General features: G+C 47.9%; 2 protein-coding genes across 10 annotated transcripts; both read left to right on the forward strand.

Moving 5' to 3' along the window:
• The first annotated feature begins 186 nt into the window (after positions 1-186).
• Positions 187-13,945, forward strand: prdm11 (PR domain containing 11). Of its 9 annotated transcripts, none has more exons than XR_015117304.1 (9): positions 344-685; positions 1,796-1,870; positions 2,623-2,882; positions 2,990-3,057; positions 3,212-3,399; positions 3,829-4,335; positions 6,910-10,703; positions 11,864-12,505; positions 12,596-13,119. XR_015117304.1 is itself a non-coding variant. In XM_086209917.1 (7 exons), the coding sequence occupies exons 2-7, from the start codon at positions 1,843-1,845 to the stop codon at positions 9,069-9,071; spliced, it is 3,213 nt and encodes a 1,070-aa protein (XP_086066043.1). In that variant the 5' UTR covers positions 344-685; positions 1,796-1,842; the 3' UTR covers positions 9,072-12,581. The 9 variants fall into 9 exon arrangements, 1 of the variants encoding a protein (XP_086066043.1); XR_015117307.1 differs by having other exon boundaries at positions 12,363-12,505; XR_015117306.1 differs by having other exon boundaries at positions 6,910-10,689.
• A 66-nt stretch (positions 13,946-14,011) lies between these two features.
• On the forward strand, positions 14,012-16,563 carry cd59b (CD59 molecule (CD59 blood group) b). Its single transcript, XM_086209918.1, has 3 exons — positions 14,012-14,155; positions 15,626-15,727; positions 16,219-16,563. Exons 1-3 carry the CDS (start codon positions 14,101-14,103, stop codon positions 16,416-16,418), a joined length of 357 nt encoding a protein of 118 aa, XP_086066044.1. The 5' UTR covers positions 14,012-14,100; the 3' UTR covers positions 16,419-16,563.
• The last annotated feature ends 86 nt before the right edge of the window (positions 16,564-16,649 follow it).

The raw sequence follows: 16,649 nt of genomic DNA on the forward strand, positions 1-16,649 counted from the left end.
AGGGATGATGATGGATGATGGAGGGATGATGGAGGGATGATGGATGAAACTGCTAAAGCAGCTAAAGCAGAGGAATGTCCCTTCTCTCTTCCTGTAGGCTGCACCTGCAGCTGTCAATCATGTCAGTGTCAGAATTATTCAGGTTCAGGTTTTGTTTTATTGGCAGCAAACAGAAGAGAAGACGCGACTCAACATCAGGGGACACTTCCGGTGCTCAGACGCTCAAAAATAGGAACGACGTCACTTTTGACCAAGGACATGATCCCATGTTCTCTCCAGTAAAAGTACTTAAATACTGAAGTGGAAGTACTGCTGGTGTGAATATTCAGGTGTGTTTGCTACCTGCTCCCCGTCTCAGCCCGGGTACCGTCTGAGGGAGGCGGTTCCGTTCATAAACCCACGAGTACCGCTGGAACCCCGGACGGCACCGACCAGGAAATTCTCTGAGAACTTTAATTTTGGCGCAGCTGCTTTCTTCCGTCCTGCATGTCATTTCCTGTGATAAAAATGGTGGTCAAAGCTCGACGCGGCGACCGAGTCGCTGCTAAATAACTGAGGGGAAACTTTGTGTCGGCGGGCGGGCAGCCCCGGAGTCAGCGGCCGGGGCTCGGGCTCGGCGGCGGTTAGGAGGACAGGCCAGCGTCCCCGGGACGGACGACGGGTCGTCGCGACAGGCGCGCTGAAGGTGGGTCGTGTCGGTCGCCACAGTGGCCACCGAAAATGGCTCCCGAAACCAGCGGCAGCTCGCCGGGGAGCGGCGGAGCTGGAGGCGGCCGTGGCTTCTCGCCGCATCGGTCCTGTACCGAACCGCGAGACGCGACGGTGCGGTTCATTTTCACCATCATCATCGTCGGGTTCTCCTGGCTACGGAGGACCGCGAGTGTCACGCTAACCAGCACCAGTTCCACTTGGTCGCGCGCGCGCCTGCAGGAAGGTTTCTCATTTGTGCGAATTTTAAAATTTGACATCAGCATCAGTTTAGTGAAAGACTGGATTCAATAAACCCCTCCTACAGAGCAAGAACACACACACACACACACACACACACACACACACACACACACGTCTCCAGACGCTGGGAGGCGTTTCTGACCAAATGGAAATGTAAAAATGAGGTTTAACAACGATCTATGCTGACAGGCGCCACCTATCGGCCAAAATACTCCCGAATACCCATTGACCTGAACGTCTCCTCTGACTGAAGTTGTTTCGAACCTTTGGAGGGCGACTGTCAGTATTACTATGATTTCATGGAGGTCGGGTACTTTTATCAAGACGACCCAAACAACGGCGCCGCTGGCTTCCATCTGTTGAAGCTCCCGACGAGCTGACGGCTGCTTCTCAGGAACCTCAGGAACCGGTTCAGGTGGTGCTGAAGTCATGACTCTACGATGGTGATTTTGGACTTAAGAGTGAATTTGTTGTTTATGCTGGTGTGTCGCCATGGCAACCGTCTAATACCTTTTAAAATGCTGGTAATGAACGCTGCTCTGATCAGATTAACGACAAGAAGTGAGACTCGCCTTCATTTATCATGACTATCATCAGAACTCCAGCAGTTCGTGGGTCATTTGATGATTTATGAAACAGGTTCAGATTTGCGGAAAAACTTGCAACAAAAGTTCCTGTGGGCTGAGAATGGATCCGGCCGCCGGCTGGGGTCCTCGCCTCACTGCTGACCTCCAGCTCGCTCCGCCGGCGGTTCTCCCTGCGTTTGGTGGATATTGATCAATAAGTGATGCAGGTTTTTTTTAACGAAAGCGATCATTAATGGATGTTCTGATTCTTCTCTCAGGCCTTTGAACTGGACGATGTTCTGATGTCCACCAACATGGTTCCACCATGAGCGAGCAGCCGCTGGACCGCTGGTGTAAGTTCTGGGTCTTCACTGTGATTGTTTAGTGTTAAGCTAGCTTAGAAGTTAGCATTTGCTCTTTGGCTCTAAATCCAGACCCAGATCAGATCAGTTGTGATCCTGGCCCGAGTGTGGCCATCAGAACCATCAGATCCAGCGCTGCCAGGGTGATAATCTGCGTGTCACGACAGCGTCTTTGATTAGACGGAATCATTGATCGCTCTGACGTTTGTTTGATGTACAGAACCTGATAATTAATTGATACTTGTCAGTGGTCCAAACCATGTTTTTTGGACCACAAGATGTAGGGACAGCACCACCTAGAGGTGCACAGCAACCAAGTTCAATCTGAATGTTGTTGTCACTGCACTGCTCTTCCGACCCAAAGCCCACATGACTTTCCCCTCTACAAGTTGTTTTTGTTCTTGTACTGCGATCGTCAGCGAGTACTACTTCTGCCTGATTTGCTACACCGACTTCACCTTTAACTTGGCCGGGGACTCAGGTGCTTAGTTTGTGTACTTACCAAAATCCAAAAACATGTAACAACATTGAAATGTTCTTTATCCAGAATCTGGTTTATGGACACTTCCTGCAACACCAGCTCCACTGGTGCCCCCTAGAACTAAAAGTACATCAGAATACAGCAGGTTTGTGGTGGTCTCGCGAGGCGACGCTGTCATGACGGGCTTTGGACCTCAGCTGTTAGCACACAGTTCCCCTAGTTGACTTGGCTTCTTCCCTGAGACGAGGTATTTGTCCTCCAGTCTGTGAGGAGTGCCAGGACTATTTCCAGAAGGAGTGTCCATCTCACGGGCCCCCAGTGTTTGTCCGCGACACCTCCGTGGCTCCGGGGTTAGCCAACAGGGCAGCACTCACAGTCCCGTCAGGTCTGGAGGTCTTCACTCGGGGAGACGAGGTGGATGTGTGCTGCGTGGATCCGAGCTTCCCCAGGGGGGCGGTGTTCGGTCCGTATGAGGGAGAGCTGGTGTCCAAGGACAAGTCGACGGGGTTTTTCTCCTGGATAGTGAGTGACCTGTTCAGTACCCAACATCCTTGCCAGTACCAGTGACCCGTTCCAGCAACAGCACAGGATCCTATTCAAGCAGTTTCATTCTGTTGTGACTGTTCCAGATTGTCGATGTCAACAACAAATATCAGTCCATCGATGGAAGTGACGAGACCAAAGCCAACTGGATGAGGTCAGTTATCATCATCTTTATGTGAAAGCACCAGAATAAGATGGCTGCTCAAGTAACCCAACAAAAAAAGTCAGTTGTGGGTTATCACTGCAGTTAGCATTCCTCGCTCACAGCCTCCAGGACAGATTATTCAATGATGAGTCTGTTTTTACAGGTTTGTGAGGACCTCAGTGGAGGAGAGCGACAGGAACTTGACAGCGTTCCAACACGGTAAAAACATCTACTTCAGAGTCAGTCGGAAGTTGGCGGCTGGAGAGAAGCTGAGAGTTTGGTACAGCGACGACTACATCCAGCGACTCCACTGCATTTCTCGGGAGAGCATCGACCGCAACCTGGACACAGGTGAGGTGGACAAAGCATTTGACTCCAATATGAGACAGAAATTTCACACTACAGTTTTCAAAGGGAGGTGACAAAGTTTGTTAAGGCAGTCCAGCTCATCCTGTCGGGCGAGTCATGAGTAGAAAAGTCAAAATGCCCCAAATTCAAATTCAGGCTGAAACATCTACTCTTGAAACCAAGATGTCCAACTGGGTCAGTGCAACAAATTAGTATTAAAGTGTTTAGGAAACCAAGAAACAAACGCTGCCTTCAAATAGAAGTCGTGTTTAGGTTCTTGGAAGTCACGACTTGTGAACTCATAACTTTTCAGCACAGTTCCACTGGGAGTCACAGGGTGGGTTGGGAGGCATGAATGTGGACTATGACCAAGCTTTATGGTGCTCACGCTGAGTGGAAGCTTCATGTGGTGAAGAAAACTGTTTGTTCCAGGTGCGATAAAGCCAGACCTTCTGGCCAACTTAAAGAAGGATTTCAAATCTCCGAGTCTGCATGAGAAACCTCGGCCCAGTAAGCAACCCGCCGATGAGGCTGACAGCCAGCCTCCTGCCAAGAGGAAGAAGATAGACCTCATCTTCAAAGACGTCCTAGAAGCTTCTCTGGAGGACCCCTGCAAGGCCAGGTCCCAGTCCTCCTCTCCCCTCGAATGTAAAAAAACACTTAGGTTGGGGTTTAACTCACCTGAAAGCAGTTTGGGGGTTCCAAAACTGAAGGTGGAGGAGAAAGAGGAGGACAGCCAGACCAGCGAGGAACCCTCCACCTCCCTCTGCCCCAACTGTGTCAAACTGAAGAAGAGGATCCTGGAGCTGGAGGACGAATTGTTCCGTCTCAGAGGAGAACAAGGGGACACGACTGGTCCTCCACCATCTGAACAGGCCCCACGTCAACGAGATCAAGCGCCTCCTCACCCTGAGCAAGGCCCTATTGAGGATTTTCAAGGTTAGTTTAAACTGTGTTTAAGAGAAGAAGTTTCTCTCTAATCAGGAGAATTTGGTCATTAAAGAAGTCCATGAACTCTTTGCTGCCCAGGGAAACAGGACTACTTGGTTCAGTAGAGCTGTGGCTCTCTGTCAGTCTGGCTCCAGGACTGAAGAGGAACCTGGGTTGTTCTTGAGTTCCTCTATTAGTGCTGAGTAGTCGGCTGCTCTGGTTCTACCAAGGGCTTTCTTCTAGGTTCAAAGGCCATCTTGCCAGACTCCATTTGACTCCTCCAGTTTGGAGCAGTGCCATCTTCTCTCCAGTTTCTGGGTTTTTTGTTGAAGCTGTCAGGTTCCAGAACCGTACCAAGGTGCTTGTTTCCTTGGATTCATAGTTTCTGATAAAAGCGTTCTGTGGAAACACAACCAGATGTTCAGCTTCAGTTCCACATGTTAGGAGGAGGTGGAGGTGTGGTTGTGTCAGTGAGGGGTTCATGGACAGACTGATGGACACCAGTTGAGTCTAGAAGAGAGAGAAATGCAGTACCAGACTGTGGTTATCAACATCCTCATGAATACTGAAGTCTCCTCCAATCATGACTTGATCTGATTTAGAACTAAACTGATAGAAACTCTGAGGATTCAGATCAGAATCCAGAGTCAGGACCAGGAGGACGGTCCCCAATCATCAATCAGAGGCTGGAGAGTTTCCAGGCTGGAGGAGACAAACTGAGAATCAGGCTTTCAGACGAATGGAAACTTCTTCTGGTTTGGGATTTATTACTAAACTGGTGTCAACAATGGCAGCAGCGCCACCTCCTGGGCCAGAGCCTGGAGGAATGTGAGTGTTCCTGTGACTGGAGGAGTGGATTCATTCAGACTAGCATCCTCATCGTCACCAGCCAGGTTTCAGTGAGACTCAGCAGGTCAACACAACTGTCAGGTATCACTTCATTCACTGGTTCAGTTTTCAGCATCAGAGGTCTGATATTTAATCGTCCTCATCTAATTCTGATATTCTGTTGAGTTAATTTAGTGGCTGAGTTAACTTGGATCAGGTTTTTCTGATTGACTCCTCTACAGTAGAACTGGAGTGAGTAAACTGACGTGGTGGACAGACACAGTCTCTATGGGGGTGTGGGTGGGTAACTGCCCCCTAGTGGACACGCAGAGAAGCGTGTAAGATGGCAGCTCTGCTTCCTGGGCTGCGTCCGAATTGCCAAGTTGGTCTGATCGTAGGTCTCAGAGCAGGTCGTAGGCTGTCCGAAACTGCAACTGGCGCGAGTAGCGACGTATTTCGCAACCTAAATTCCAGCCTAAACACGCCCACATTGTAGGTCGGTTCAGGTGCATCCTACGGAGCAGCCTATGGCCCACAATGCACCACGGACGTCTTCTTCGTCCCCTAAAAACTTGTGGATGCGCAAGCCAAGTTTGCGCCACCAACAGTCTCCCATTCTTATGCAACACAAACATTTATAGTTGTTGATGACTAAAGGTGTGTTCACACCTAACGCAACGCGGTGTGAACGCACCTTTACAGGTGCGTTCAGAGTGGAGTGCAGTACGACAGTCAGGCCAGCAGGTGGGGCTTTCGTTGGTGCTGTCTACCTATTTGCAGTATTTGTGCTCTGCCAGCAGAGGTCGTGCTTCACCACCAATCTTCTAGGGTGTCTGAATGGTGCCGCTGCGTTTAGGTTGTAGGAGTAGGACGTAGGTTGCCACTTGGCTATTCGGACGCAGCCCTGGTCTGAAGTCTGGGTTCTCAGGGTTCTGGTTCTGTTATAGACTGGGTCATATTTCTGGAAATGAATGCCGTCCCTCCTAATCAGACCAGGTCTCCCCCAGAAAGTTTTCCATTTATCAATGAAGCCCACTTGGTTTGCTGGACGCCACCTCGACAGCCAGCAGTTGAACGCTGACATGCGGCTAAACATGAGGTTGCTGGTCCGGTTAGGCAGGGGTCCAGAGACACTACGGGGTCCAACATTGTCTTCACACACCGACTCAGTATTAATCTTGGTGACCTCTGACTGTCATTACTGCCGACATGAATAACGATTTTATCGTATTTACGTTTACTTTTAGCCAGCAGTTTAAAGTCTGACTCAGCGTCGCCCTCTGGCCCCTGGAGTACACTTGACTGTGGTCGCCGGTGTCGCTAATGTCACGTTCCTCAGAATGGAACTTCCAATTACCAGAGTCGGCTTCTCAGCGGATGTGTCGCCGAGTGGGCAGAACCTATTACGTGATATTATTATGTGAAGCGGTGGTTGGTCACTGACAGTCGGCTTGTGCTTAAGACTACGCTTCCTTTGGACAGTCACCCAGCCGCCCTGGGTTCCCAGCTGATGGGGAGCTGCCAGGGAACAGTAGTCAGGCCAAGCCAGGAGCTAAGCTAGGGCGGTCCAACACAGTGTGGTCAAACACAGTTTGCCTGAATGTCAGCTCAAACAGCCACATACACAGTATTTCAGGCTCTACACTACTGTGGCTTGCTTGGAGAAAACCTTCAAGTATATGCAGAATCTGAAGGACCATGTGACACATAACTACAATCATTGCTATGACCTGATAATCGCCTTTACCTGTGCAGGTATGGAGCCGCTGACACCGACACAAATGGCTCTGGATGAAGATGACCAGGATGTGGATTCGGCTGACGAATCAATTGCTGCAGATCTTGTGATTTCTCCTGAGGACTCTTCAAAGCTTTCATCAGGAGGAGGCCGGCGGATTCGTCGCTTCAAGCAGGAGTGGCTGAAAAAATTCTGGTTCCTTCGCTACTCACCAACCCTTAATGAGATGTGGTGCCACGTCTGCCGCCAGTATACTGTTCAGTCATCCCGGACTTCAGCCTTCATCATCGGCTCCAAACAGTTTAAGATCCACACCATCAAGTTGCACAGCCAGAGCAACCTCCACAAGAAGTGTCTGCAGCTCTACAAACTGCGCATGCATCCTGAGAAGACTGAGGAGATGTGCAAGAACATGATGCTGCTCTTCAATGCAGCGTACCATTTGGCCCTTGAGGGACGGCCCTTCTCCGACCTTCGTCCACTTGCAGACCTTTTGAAGAAGTGTGACCTCAAAGTGGTGGACCAGTACATGAACGAAGGAGACTGCCAAATTCTTGTCCACCATATTGCCAGGTCTTTGAAAGAGGACCTGGCTGAGAAGATGCGTCTCTCCCCCTTTTTAAGTGTCATAATGGATGCACAAAATGACGACCTTTTCTCAGATATGGTTGCAGTCTACATTCAGTTCAGCACCAACGAGGGCTCCCCCAGTACTGAGTTCCTGTCTTTGCAGAGACTGAGCATGGCGAGTGTCGATGGATATCTTCAAGCAATGGATCGAGCCTTTGGAGTTCTGGGCCTCAGATTTCAGGATCTACTGGTGGTAGCATTGGGGGTTGATGGAACTAACATCTCTTCAGTAATGAGAACAAACCTGTGCATAGCTGCACAGAAGACTTTTCCTTGGATTCTCTGCCTTCCCATCATGATCCATCGGCCTCATCTGGAGGTCCTGAATGCCATCAGTGGGAAGGAGCTCTCCTGCCTGGAGGATCTAGAGAACAACCTCAAGCAGCTCCTTAGTTTCTACCGCTACTCCCCTCGCATGATGACTGAGCTGCGATCCACCGCTCCGACACTCTCCGAGGAGACCGAGTTCCTTGGTGACATACGAGCTATACGATGGATTATAGGAGAACCAAATGTGCTGAATGCTCTAATCAAAGATTACCTAGAGGTAGTGGCCCACCTGAAAGAGATCAGCAACCAGACACAGAGGGCTGATGCCGCTGCCATCGCTCTTACCCTCCTCCAGTTCCTCACAGACTACCAGTCAGTGAAGCTCATCTATTTCCTTCTGGATATCATCGCTGTTCTCTCGCGATTAGCCTTCACCTTCCAGGGAGAGTATCTGCTGGTGTCGCAAGTGGAGGCTAAAATAGAGGAGGCCATTCAGGAGATCGGACAGTTGGTGGACTGCCCTGGAGAGTACCTACAGGAGTTTGAGGAGAATTTCCGCGAAAGTTTCAATGGCATTGCGCTGAATAATCTGCGCGTTGCTGAGTCCAAGTTTCAATCAATCCGAGAAAAGATCTGCAACAGGAGTCAAGGAATCTTGTCTCAGCGGTTGGACCTGCAGAGCCGCTCTTTTGCTAAAGCCTGCAAAGTCCTGGACCTGTCCACCTGGCCTCACAACCAGGATGACTTGAAAGCCTATGGGGAGGAGGAGATCCAGATGATATTCAACCATCTGGAGTCGATTCCCTCCGGCATGCAGGAAGGCCATCAGGTTGTGACAGAGGCCCGGGGCAGCCTGGTGGTGGAATGGAAGGACCTGAAAGCAGACTACTACAGTATGAATGGTTTTAAGGAGGTCATCAGTCACATCTGCAGGTACAAGCAGCGTTTCCCGCTGCTCAACCGGATTGTGCAGGTTGTCAGAGTCCTGCCCACGTCCACAGCCTGCTGTGATAAAGGACGTGGGTCTCTACAGAAGATGTGCAAGAATAATCGTTCGCGACTGACCCTGGAGCAGATGAACGATTTGCTGACCGTGGCAGTTAATGGACCGCCTATCACAAACTTCGACGGGAAGCGAGCATTGGACAGCTGGTTCGAAGAGAAGTCTGGCAGTAGTTACTCTCTCTCAGCAGAGGTACTGAACAGGATGTCGTCTGCTGACCAGAAATCTGTCCTGCACAGTGTCGACGTCAACACTGATTTCTACCCAGACATCTAAGAGTTCAGCTTGTCCATCCCCTCAACCCTCCAACCAGGACTCCATCAGAAGTCACATGCGTGCCCCACACAAGAATACAATCGCACACAAGTTATGCAAGTTAGCGAGGAAATCTTCCCACTTTTGAGCTTACGAGGTTCCTGCAGGAATATCAAGCACTGTCAACACCTAGTAAACAGAAGCCTCTCCCACCGCACCGACCCGAGTTCTACAGCTGTTGTTGTTGAAGATATTCGAAACCTTGCTGTTTTCAACTGAACCAGCCTGAATTCTGATTCCAGTCTTGAGCTGAATGATTGTTCTATCGACGGAGAGTTTTAATAAAATGGTTGAGTGAATAATGAAATGAATTTGCTCAAATACAAGCTACAAATCCACTGTCAAACTAGATCAACTGAAAAAAAATTGCAGTGCTACTGAATGGTCGTCAGAGAGGTGCTCGAGTCCAAGTAGAATCTTCAAGTCAAAAAGTACTCCACCAGTATAACTCGCTCCAGACGGGAGTACTTGACTTTTTCACAAAAGGCGGCTGATACATTAAAAAAAAAACAAACAAACACTTTAATTTGAGCTAAAAACAAACTTTTGGTTCTTGTCTTCACAGTTTTCAAGGTAAAAAATATCCTCTGTGTCTTGCTGCAAACCTGATTCAGGGACTCAGAACTTGTTCGTTGTTGGTGAGAATGTTCGGAGCGGTTGAAACAAGGTTGGCTGACCGTTAGCCGTCGGTGTGAGGTGCCTGCTGTTGACCAACTAAATGTGCTACGAAGCGTCTCAGTGCTTTAGCTTATTCGTTAATGGACATTCAGTCACGTGCCTGATAAAAGCTGAAGAATGTGTAAAGGCTTTCTATGTCTTTAATTTGATGCACACAACCTGCTTCACTCTGTTTACAGTATCTTATATATACCTAGTATAAATACTAAAATAACTGTATACATTTTAAATGCTTTTGAGCCAGTTTTAAGGGACTTTCTCTCTTGAATTTGATGATTGTGCCATAAAAAGAAAAAGGTGCTATCCTGCTATGCCATAATTGTAATTTGCCATATTTGTCATATCAGATGTTTAGTGCAACAAGTATTGTTGATCTGTAAGCTGCTGTTTTTCTCTGGTTGGTCTTTAAGAGTCTTTAAGAAGCTTTAAGCATCGGAACTTTGATCTGACTCACTCCTGTTAGCATGTTGCTTTCAACAAACCCTCCTGCGGTACTTTAGGAACATTTCTGACAGTTAATTCATGCTAAAATAAACAGGATGGTGTAACATCATTGGCTGAGCTGATTTCAGCAGGATGTCACTTGAGTGTTGTTTTGGTACAGTTTGTGTACAATAATGAGCCACATTATGTTGTTTTGAGACCAAATGTGAAGCAGTTTTTAAGGCAGACTGACTTTATGAGCACATCAATTTTGTTCACCACAGAACTGTTTTGTTTTTTTTTTATTCAATCACCCACATTTACATGGAAAAATCCCATTGGCTGCTGGTGGAGGAACTAGACGACCACTTCCTGTTGGACTACATTAAGATCTCATCCCTTTGACACTATATTGTGTTTATCGGCGTTTGCTGAGAGAAAAGGGTGGTGGATCACGGAGCTGTGAGAAGGGGGACTTGTGAGTATCAAAAGGTAAAAATTAGCCTCCAACTTCATCTGAACGTTCTATCAGATTTGGGGAAGATGAACTAATTTTATTATATTGTACTGGGGTGGTAAAAACATGATCGCTAATTTTATGCAGTGCCAAAAGCAGGAAGCAGAGGTGATGAGATTAGCATAGCTTTGCTTGACTTGACTAAGTGGACAGAAGCGGCTCGCGTGGATCTTGGTAACACAACTGTTTAATTTGCCACCAAATACATTTGTAAAACTTCCATCAAGCCCATAACTTTCCTTTTTGCAAACATATTTGAATCACAATTCCTGAATTTAACTTAAAACGAAGCTAAACTAGCTGCTCCCTCTTATTCCAGTCGTTCTGCTAAGCTAAGCTAATTGCATCCTGTGCTTGGACATGAGCGGCAATGATTCACTTTTGGGGAAAAAATGTTGAAAAAAAAACTGTTTCATGACACCGTGGAAGTATTTTTCAAAGACTGTTTGCCTAGCTAGGAGCCAGCTACTCTTTCCACTTCACTAAATCTGTAGCCTTTTGTTCATGCGGGAAATACAATTACATGTCGAACGCATGCGTCTGAAGGAGTTTTGAAGTTTGCTTTTGAGTGCAGGACCGGACGATGATTGTAGCTTGATGAGCCGCGTGTTTTTCCTTCACAATTCACCAGCCGCCCAGAGCATTAATAATAGTTTGAGCACATTTCAGTTTTTCTGATAGTTTCTGTCTGAAAATATTTGACTCATGAATGCCAATATTTGCTTCATATGTGCTCTAACTGCTGCTCATGCTGTTTTTATGTCAGATCCTTCTGGTTTCATAGCCAAAAGACAATTGTGCTTATTTGTTCTTCCCTTTTGCTGTTCTCTTTTTCTTTCGTACACCTGAACATTGAATTAAAACACATTTAGTCTGGTGATTCGTGCTGTGAACATCTGAGTGTTCTCTGCCCGCTTTCCTCAGTCAGTATGTCACTCACAACAAATCGCGGAGCTCTAGTTTGACTGATGTCTTGGAACAGAGGCTTGCCGTTTATATGCTGCTTTGTCAGGAGACACAGCGTTGGCGCCTTGTTAGCCTCTCACGTGTCTGGTCAGTGGCGTGGCGGGAGGTTGTGGGAGTCAGGAAGTGCCAGCGTGGTGCGCTGTCATGCAAAGAGGAATATCTCCAACAGTTGAAGCTGATCTGCCAAGACGGAAATCTCAAACAATCTCCTGCCAAGTTCAACGGCTGTTTGGACGCGGGTCAGTGGACGGGGACGTGCAGTCGGGTGGAAGCGTCGACAGACACAAAGATGCTGTGGACGGGATTTGGCGCATTTGGGATATTTTCATGAAAGTGGAGCAAAATCTGCTTTGCAAATGCTGGTGTCAAGTGTGGCTGAGCTTTTCAGCTGTGTGCTGTGTTCAGGGAACATGAATGGCTGAGGGTCAGACTGTGACCTCTTTGTCTCGCTGTCAACAAAACAGAAAGAAGTCGTCTTTGTCCTCAGGCCTGGACATCTTCACCAGAGTCCCTTCACTTTTATTCACGTATGAAAAAAGAAAATGTTTGCATCGGGTCGTCCGTCCCTCCCAGTCAGGACGCGACTATCTGGTGATCTGTTGTATGTCAGTACACTGAATACGGAGACTCTACTGGCGAACGATAAATGACTCGTCATCATCCTGCAGCATCGCCCATCTGACGTCCTTGGATGTGGCCTCATGGAACATGTCGGGCTGCGAAGCCCAAAGTTGGTCTGGGCCTGATTTGGCCCCCGTGTCGACAATAAAATAAACACACAAACATCAAAACGTATGCAATAAAAAAGCAGGTAATTTATTCAAATTATTTTAATGTAACACGCTTTATGCTTTGAGGGTAAAAACATGAAGAATCCCTAATGATGTTCTCCTTTTTACAGCAACTGTTTACGTTTGACTTCATTCAGCTGCTAAGTGAGGAGGGAAGACAGGAAGTGTGGCGACCATATTTGTCTCTCTGTCCTTCGATCAGCTGATGTGTCAACATAGAAAAAGTGTCCAACAGCAGCTGGATGGAGACAAACATTTCTCTGTCCCACCACTGATGGAGACGTCTGGCACCGCCGGGGCTCTTCCATCACTGCGCCATCGCCACTTCACCACCTCACCATGCCATCACTACGCCATCGCCGCGTGATCACATCACCGTGTCATCACACAAAACCCTCATGATTTTATTTTATTTGTTCTCTTTTTATCTTTCTTCTCTCTATTTATTTGGGCTTATACCGGGACCTGAGTCCTACTTCCTTGAAATCATCACGCCATCACACCCTTCAGAGGTGCTGCTGATGTGTAAGTGTCCTGTGTTCATCACAGTCAGCCTGCACGTTGTGGTTCCACTCTTTCCCTGTAGCACTGGACCACAATTATCTGAGTAAACGGACTCAGTTTATGTCAAAGCGCTTTACAGTGTCGTCTCATTTGCTGTTCACACACTCACACTCACGCTGATGGCGAGGGCTGCCATGCAAGGCACCAACCTGCTCATCAGGAGCAATTATGGGTTCAGTATCTTGCTTCCTCAGTTCTGGTCTCCAGTCCAAGTGGATCCCTGATCCTCCAGCTGGATCAAGGAGACCTGGACTCTACCAGAGACCTGGAGAGGTGGTGCCCAGACGTTTCTGGAGTGTTTAGCTGCTGTTAGCATCAGTCTCTTGTTAGCTTCAAGCTAAATATACATGGCTGGTTCTTCTGCAGTCTGGAGTCACGAAGAAGTGATGGAGGAGGGAGAAACCTCTCAGTGAGCTGAGTACTCCTGGTAGGGAGTACTTGGAGGGTAAAATGTACTTTTTTGGTGAAGTGTCACTTTAAAGCTGCAGGATCTATCATATTTCTGTCTTCGGCGCCCCTCAGTGGCAGCATCGAGAAGGTCGCTGTGACAGACAGCCTCTGATTATCTCTGGCATCATGTTGATGTTGAGCGTTGGTTTGGCATCTGAGTGTTTTTGTAGCTGCAGGCGCCTCGGAGGCTCCACAGCTCCGCACAAACACCCCACTGACCTTTATGGAGTCTCTCATGATTGTGGATTATTGAGGTCAATGAGGGGCTGCAGTGTTTCTACGGAGATGATTGTGATGAAAACAAGACATTTATACATCAGCAGAGACAGAACCAGACTGTAGGACCTGCCCGATAAAAGCAGCATAATAAAGCCTCAGTGATTGGAGGGGGGAGGAGGACCCACTGGGCTGGACAGCGAGTCTTTGTGGGCTGACGGACAAAGAGCTGCTCTCAGTAGATGTCTGTCGGTGGACGAGGCTGGACGCCGCTGCCCGTTGGACGCCGCCGCTGGACGCCGCCGCCGCTGGACACCGCCGCCGCTGGACGCCGCCGCCACTGTCTGTGTTTCCTGGGAGCTGATTAGTCTGGTGAGGAGGCGAGATGACGTGCTGCCTCAGCCTGATCCTGCTGCTCTGCTTTGGGATGCTTCATGTGGGTGAGTGGACCCACCCGAGTACACACACCAAGTACACTCATCAACAGGCTAGTGGACTTGTACTTGAACTATTTCTATAGTACTGGACCCACTTAAATGTTATTAAATACTTTTAACTGTACAAGTAATTAGATATTATAATGCTACTTTAGTACTTATAAACTTTTAGTCCACTTTTAGTTTGTGGAAGTTCACTTTTGTGATTGTGTTAAAGAAGAAAGTATCATTAACATGAAGTAAAAAAATTCTCGATGTTTAATGACAACATCTGACTCAGTGTTGATTGTCTCCCTATTTCTCAGAGGACTTGTTGGTCCTATTCAAGCAACTCACCAACTTTCCACTACTGTCATGGAAAGTCTCTTGTTGTCCATCGTCCCCAGTGGCAGTCAAGAAGACAGAGCCCCTCTTCTAGGGAGCTGAGACCCAGGCTAGTTAGCTTAGCACAATGACTGGTAGTGGGTGGGAAGTGTTAGCGTAGCTGCGTCTCTGCCTGCATTAATATCAGGAGGGTTGTGTAACCTTGGTGTTGAATACCAGTTTAACATGAGGAGACGTTGTAGTGGTAGAATCAGACACGTAGCTGGAACTACTTTCCTGACTGGGTGCAGTGATTTGACGCAGCACCTCCAAAGCTCCACTGGAACTTGGGTCAACAGAACCAAAGGTTTGTTGAGGACTAGAAGAGCGACTGCTGCTACTGATGATGATGATGATGAGGAGGGTTCCTGCTGGACACACCAGCATCCTGGACCTGAGCTAGCTGATGCTAACACTTCCAACCACTACCAGCCATTGGGCTAGGCTAACTAGCCTGGACCTGAGCTAGCTGATGCCTTCACTTCCCACCTACTACCAGCCATTGGGCTAAGCTAACTAACCTGAACCTGAGCTAGCTGATGCTAATACTTCCCGCCTACTACCAGCTATTGGGCTAAGCTGACTAGCCTGAACCTGAGCTAGCTGATGCTAACACGCCCCAACCACTACCAGCCATTGGGCTAAGCTAACTAACTTGTACCCGAGCTAGCTGAGGCTAACACTTCCCACCCACTACCAGCCATTGGGCTAAGCTAACTAGCCTGAACCTGTGCTAGCTGAGGCTAACACTTCCCAACCACTACCAATCATTGGGCTAAGCTAACTAGCCTGTACCCGAGCTAGCTGAGGCTAACACTTCCCACCCACTACCAATCATTGGGCTAAGCTAACTAGCCTGGACCTGAGCTAGCCTCTACCAGCCATTGTGCTAAGCTAACCAGCTTTCTGGACCTGAGCTAGCTGATATTGACAGTTCATTCATTTCAGGTTTAAGATAATATGTGACAATCTCAAGAAGCATCTCATAAACTTGTTTAGACAAATTCTCTAAATTCAGGAGCTCTCACTCACTTTGTCTGATGTTCTTATGTGTTTTGGGGTTTTTTTTGGAGTTGAATGAAAATAAACACCATTTTTCTTCCTCCTTAGGTTCCGGACTTCGCTGTTACAAGTGTTCTGACTACACGGGACGCTGTGAGAATGTCCAGGAGTGCACGTACGAAGACTCCTGTTTGTCTCTGAGTGAAAGAGGTTCGTCCCTCGTCTGTGTCTTCATGTACTTGTACAGTCATGTCAGAGGTCATCAGTAGTTTCTCTAAAACAGCCGCTGGTCACAGGTGGCGATGCTCTGGTGTTTATCCAGTTTAAAATTCCGAAAACCCCTGATGACCTCATTGGACTGATCACATGTTTAATAACAGGTTCAGTCTTTAACTGGATTTAGTGAATATATTTAATGCTATATTGCATATTGTGAGTGTGAGTTGACTTTTTGTGTAAACATAATCATCAGTTAATGACATTGCATGCATAGTAAATGACACTGTACCGGCTTTCCAGGTAGTGTAGTGGTCTGTTGTGTTGCCTAGCAACACTGGGGTCGGTTCAGTTCCCCATGTTGCCTCTGGCTTGGTTGGGTGTACATACAGACACAATTAGCCATTAGCTAGCACCTCCTTTTGGTTGGGTGAGTTTCCACATGTGACAGAGGAGTGTGTGTGTGTGTGTGTGTGTGTGTCCAGGGGGAAAGACCATCCGTCAGTGTATCCGTTACACCGACTGCGAAAACTCCCGCCTCACCCAGATGTTCCCAGCGATCTCCGGCTACACGTATCGTTGCTGCAGCAGCAACCTGTGCAACTCCAGTGATGCCGTCACCATGGCGATGCCTGTTCTGGCTCTGCTGGGGTCTCTGCTGAATGTCTGGTGGTGCTGGATGTGAAGGCATTTAACCGCAGCAGGTTCTGTGTCAGGATCGGTTCTGATACTTAACAAAAACTAAACTGAGCTTGTTTTTGGTTCTTAGGCGGCATTAGGTCACATGACTCTGATGCTGTTTCATACTGAAAAAGTTTAACAATAAAAAACTGGAGAAAAAAAATGTGTTTTTTTTTGTTCATCACAAAAACCTCATACACCGGTAACACCTGATAGACCCGGTAACACCTGATAC

The sequence above is a fragment of the Aulostomus chinensis genome, chromosome 7 (assembly GCF_037954235.1).
Source record: "Aulostomus chinensis isolate RoL2024-O1b breed Wild chromosome 7, RoL_Achi_v1.0, whole genome shotgun sequence".
NCBI classification, from domain to species: Eukaryota; Metazoa; Chordata; class Actinopteri; order Syngnathiformes; family Aulostomidae; genus Aulostomus; species Aulostomus chinensis.

Excerpts from the sequence above, each read along its gene's own strand:
- prdm11 (XM_086209917.1), top strand. The coding sequence starts at position 1,843 with ATGAGCGAGCAGCCGCTGGACCGCTGGT. Across the intron at positions 2,883-2,989 it reads CGGGGTTTTTCTCCTGGATA|ATTGTCGATGTCAACAACAA; the intron begins GTGAGTGACCTG and ends TGACTGTTCCAG. Across the intron at positions 4,336-6,909 it reads CCCTATTGAGGATTTTCAAG|GTATGGAGCCGCTGACACCG; the intron begins GTTAGTTTAAAC and ends TTACCTGTGCAG.
- cd59b (XM_086209918.1), top strand. The coding sequence starts at position 14,101 with ATGACGTGCTGCCTCAGCCTGATCCTGCTGCTCTGCTTTGGGATGCTT. Across the intron at positions 14,156-15,625 it reads CTTTGGGATGCTTCATGTGG|GTTCCGGACTTCGCTGTTAC; the intron begins GTGAGTGGACCC and ends CTTCCTCCTTAG. Across the intron at positions 15,728-16,218 it reads TTTGTCTCTGAGTGAAAGAG|GGGGAAAGACCATCCGTCAG; the intron begins GTTCGTCCCTCG and ends GTGTGTGTCCAG.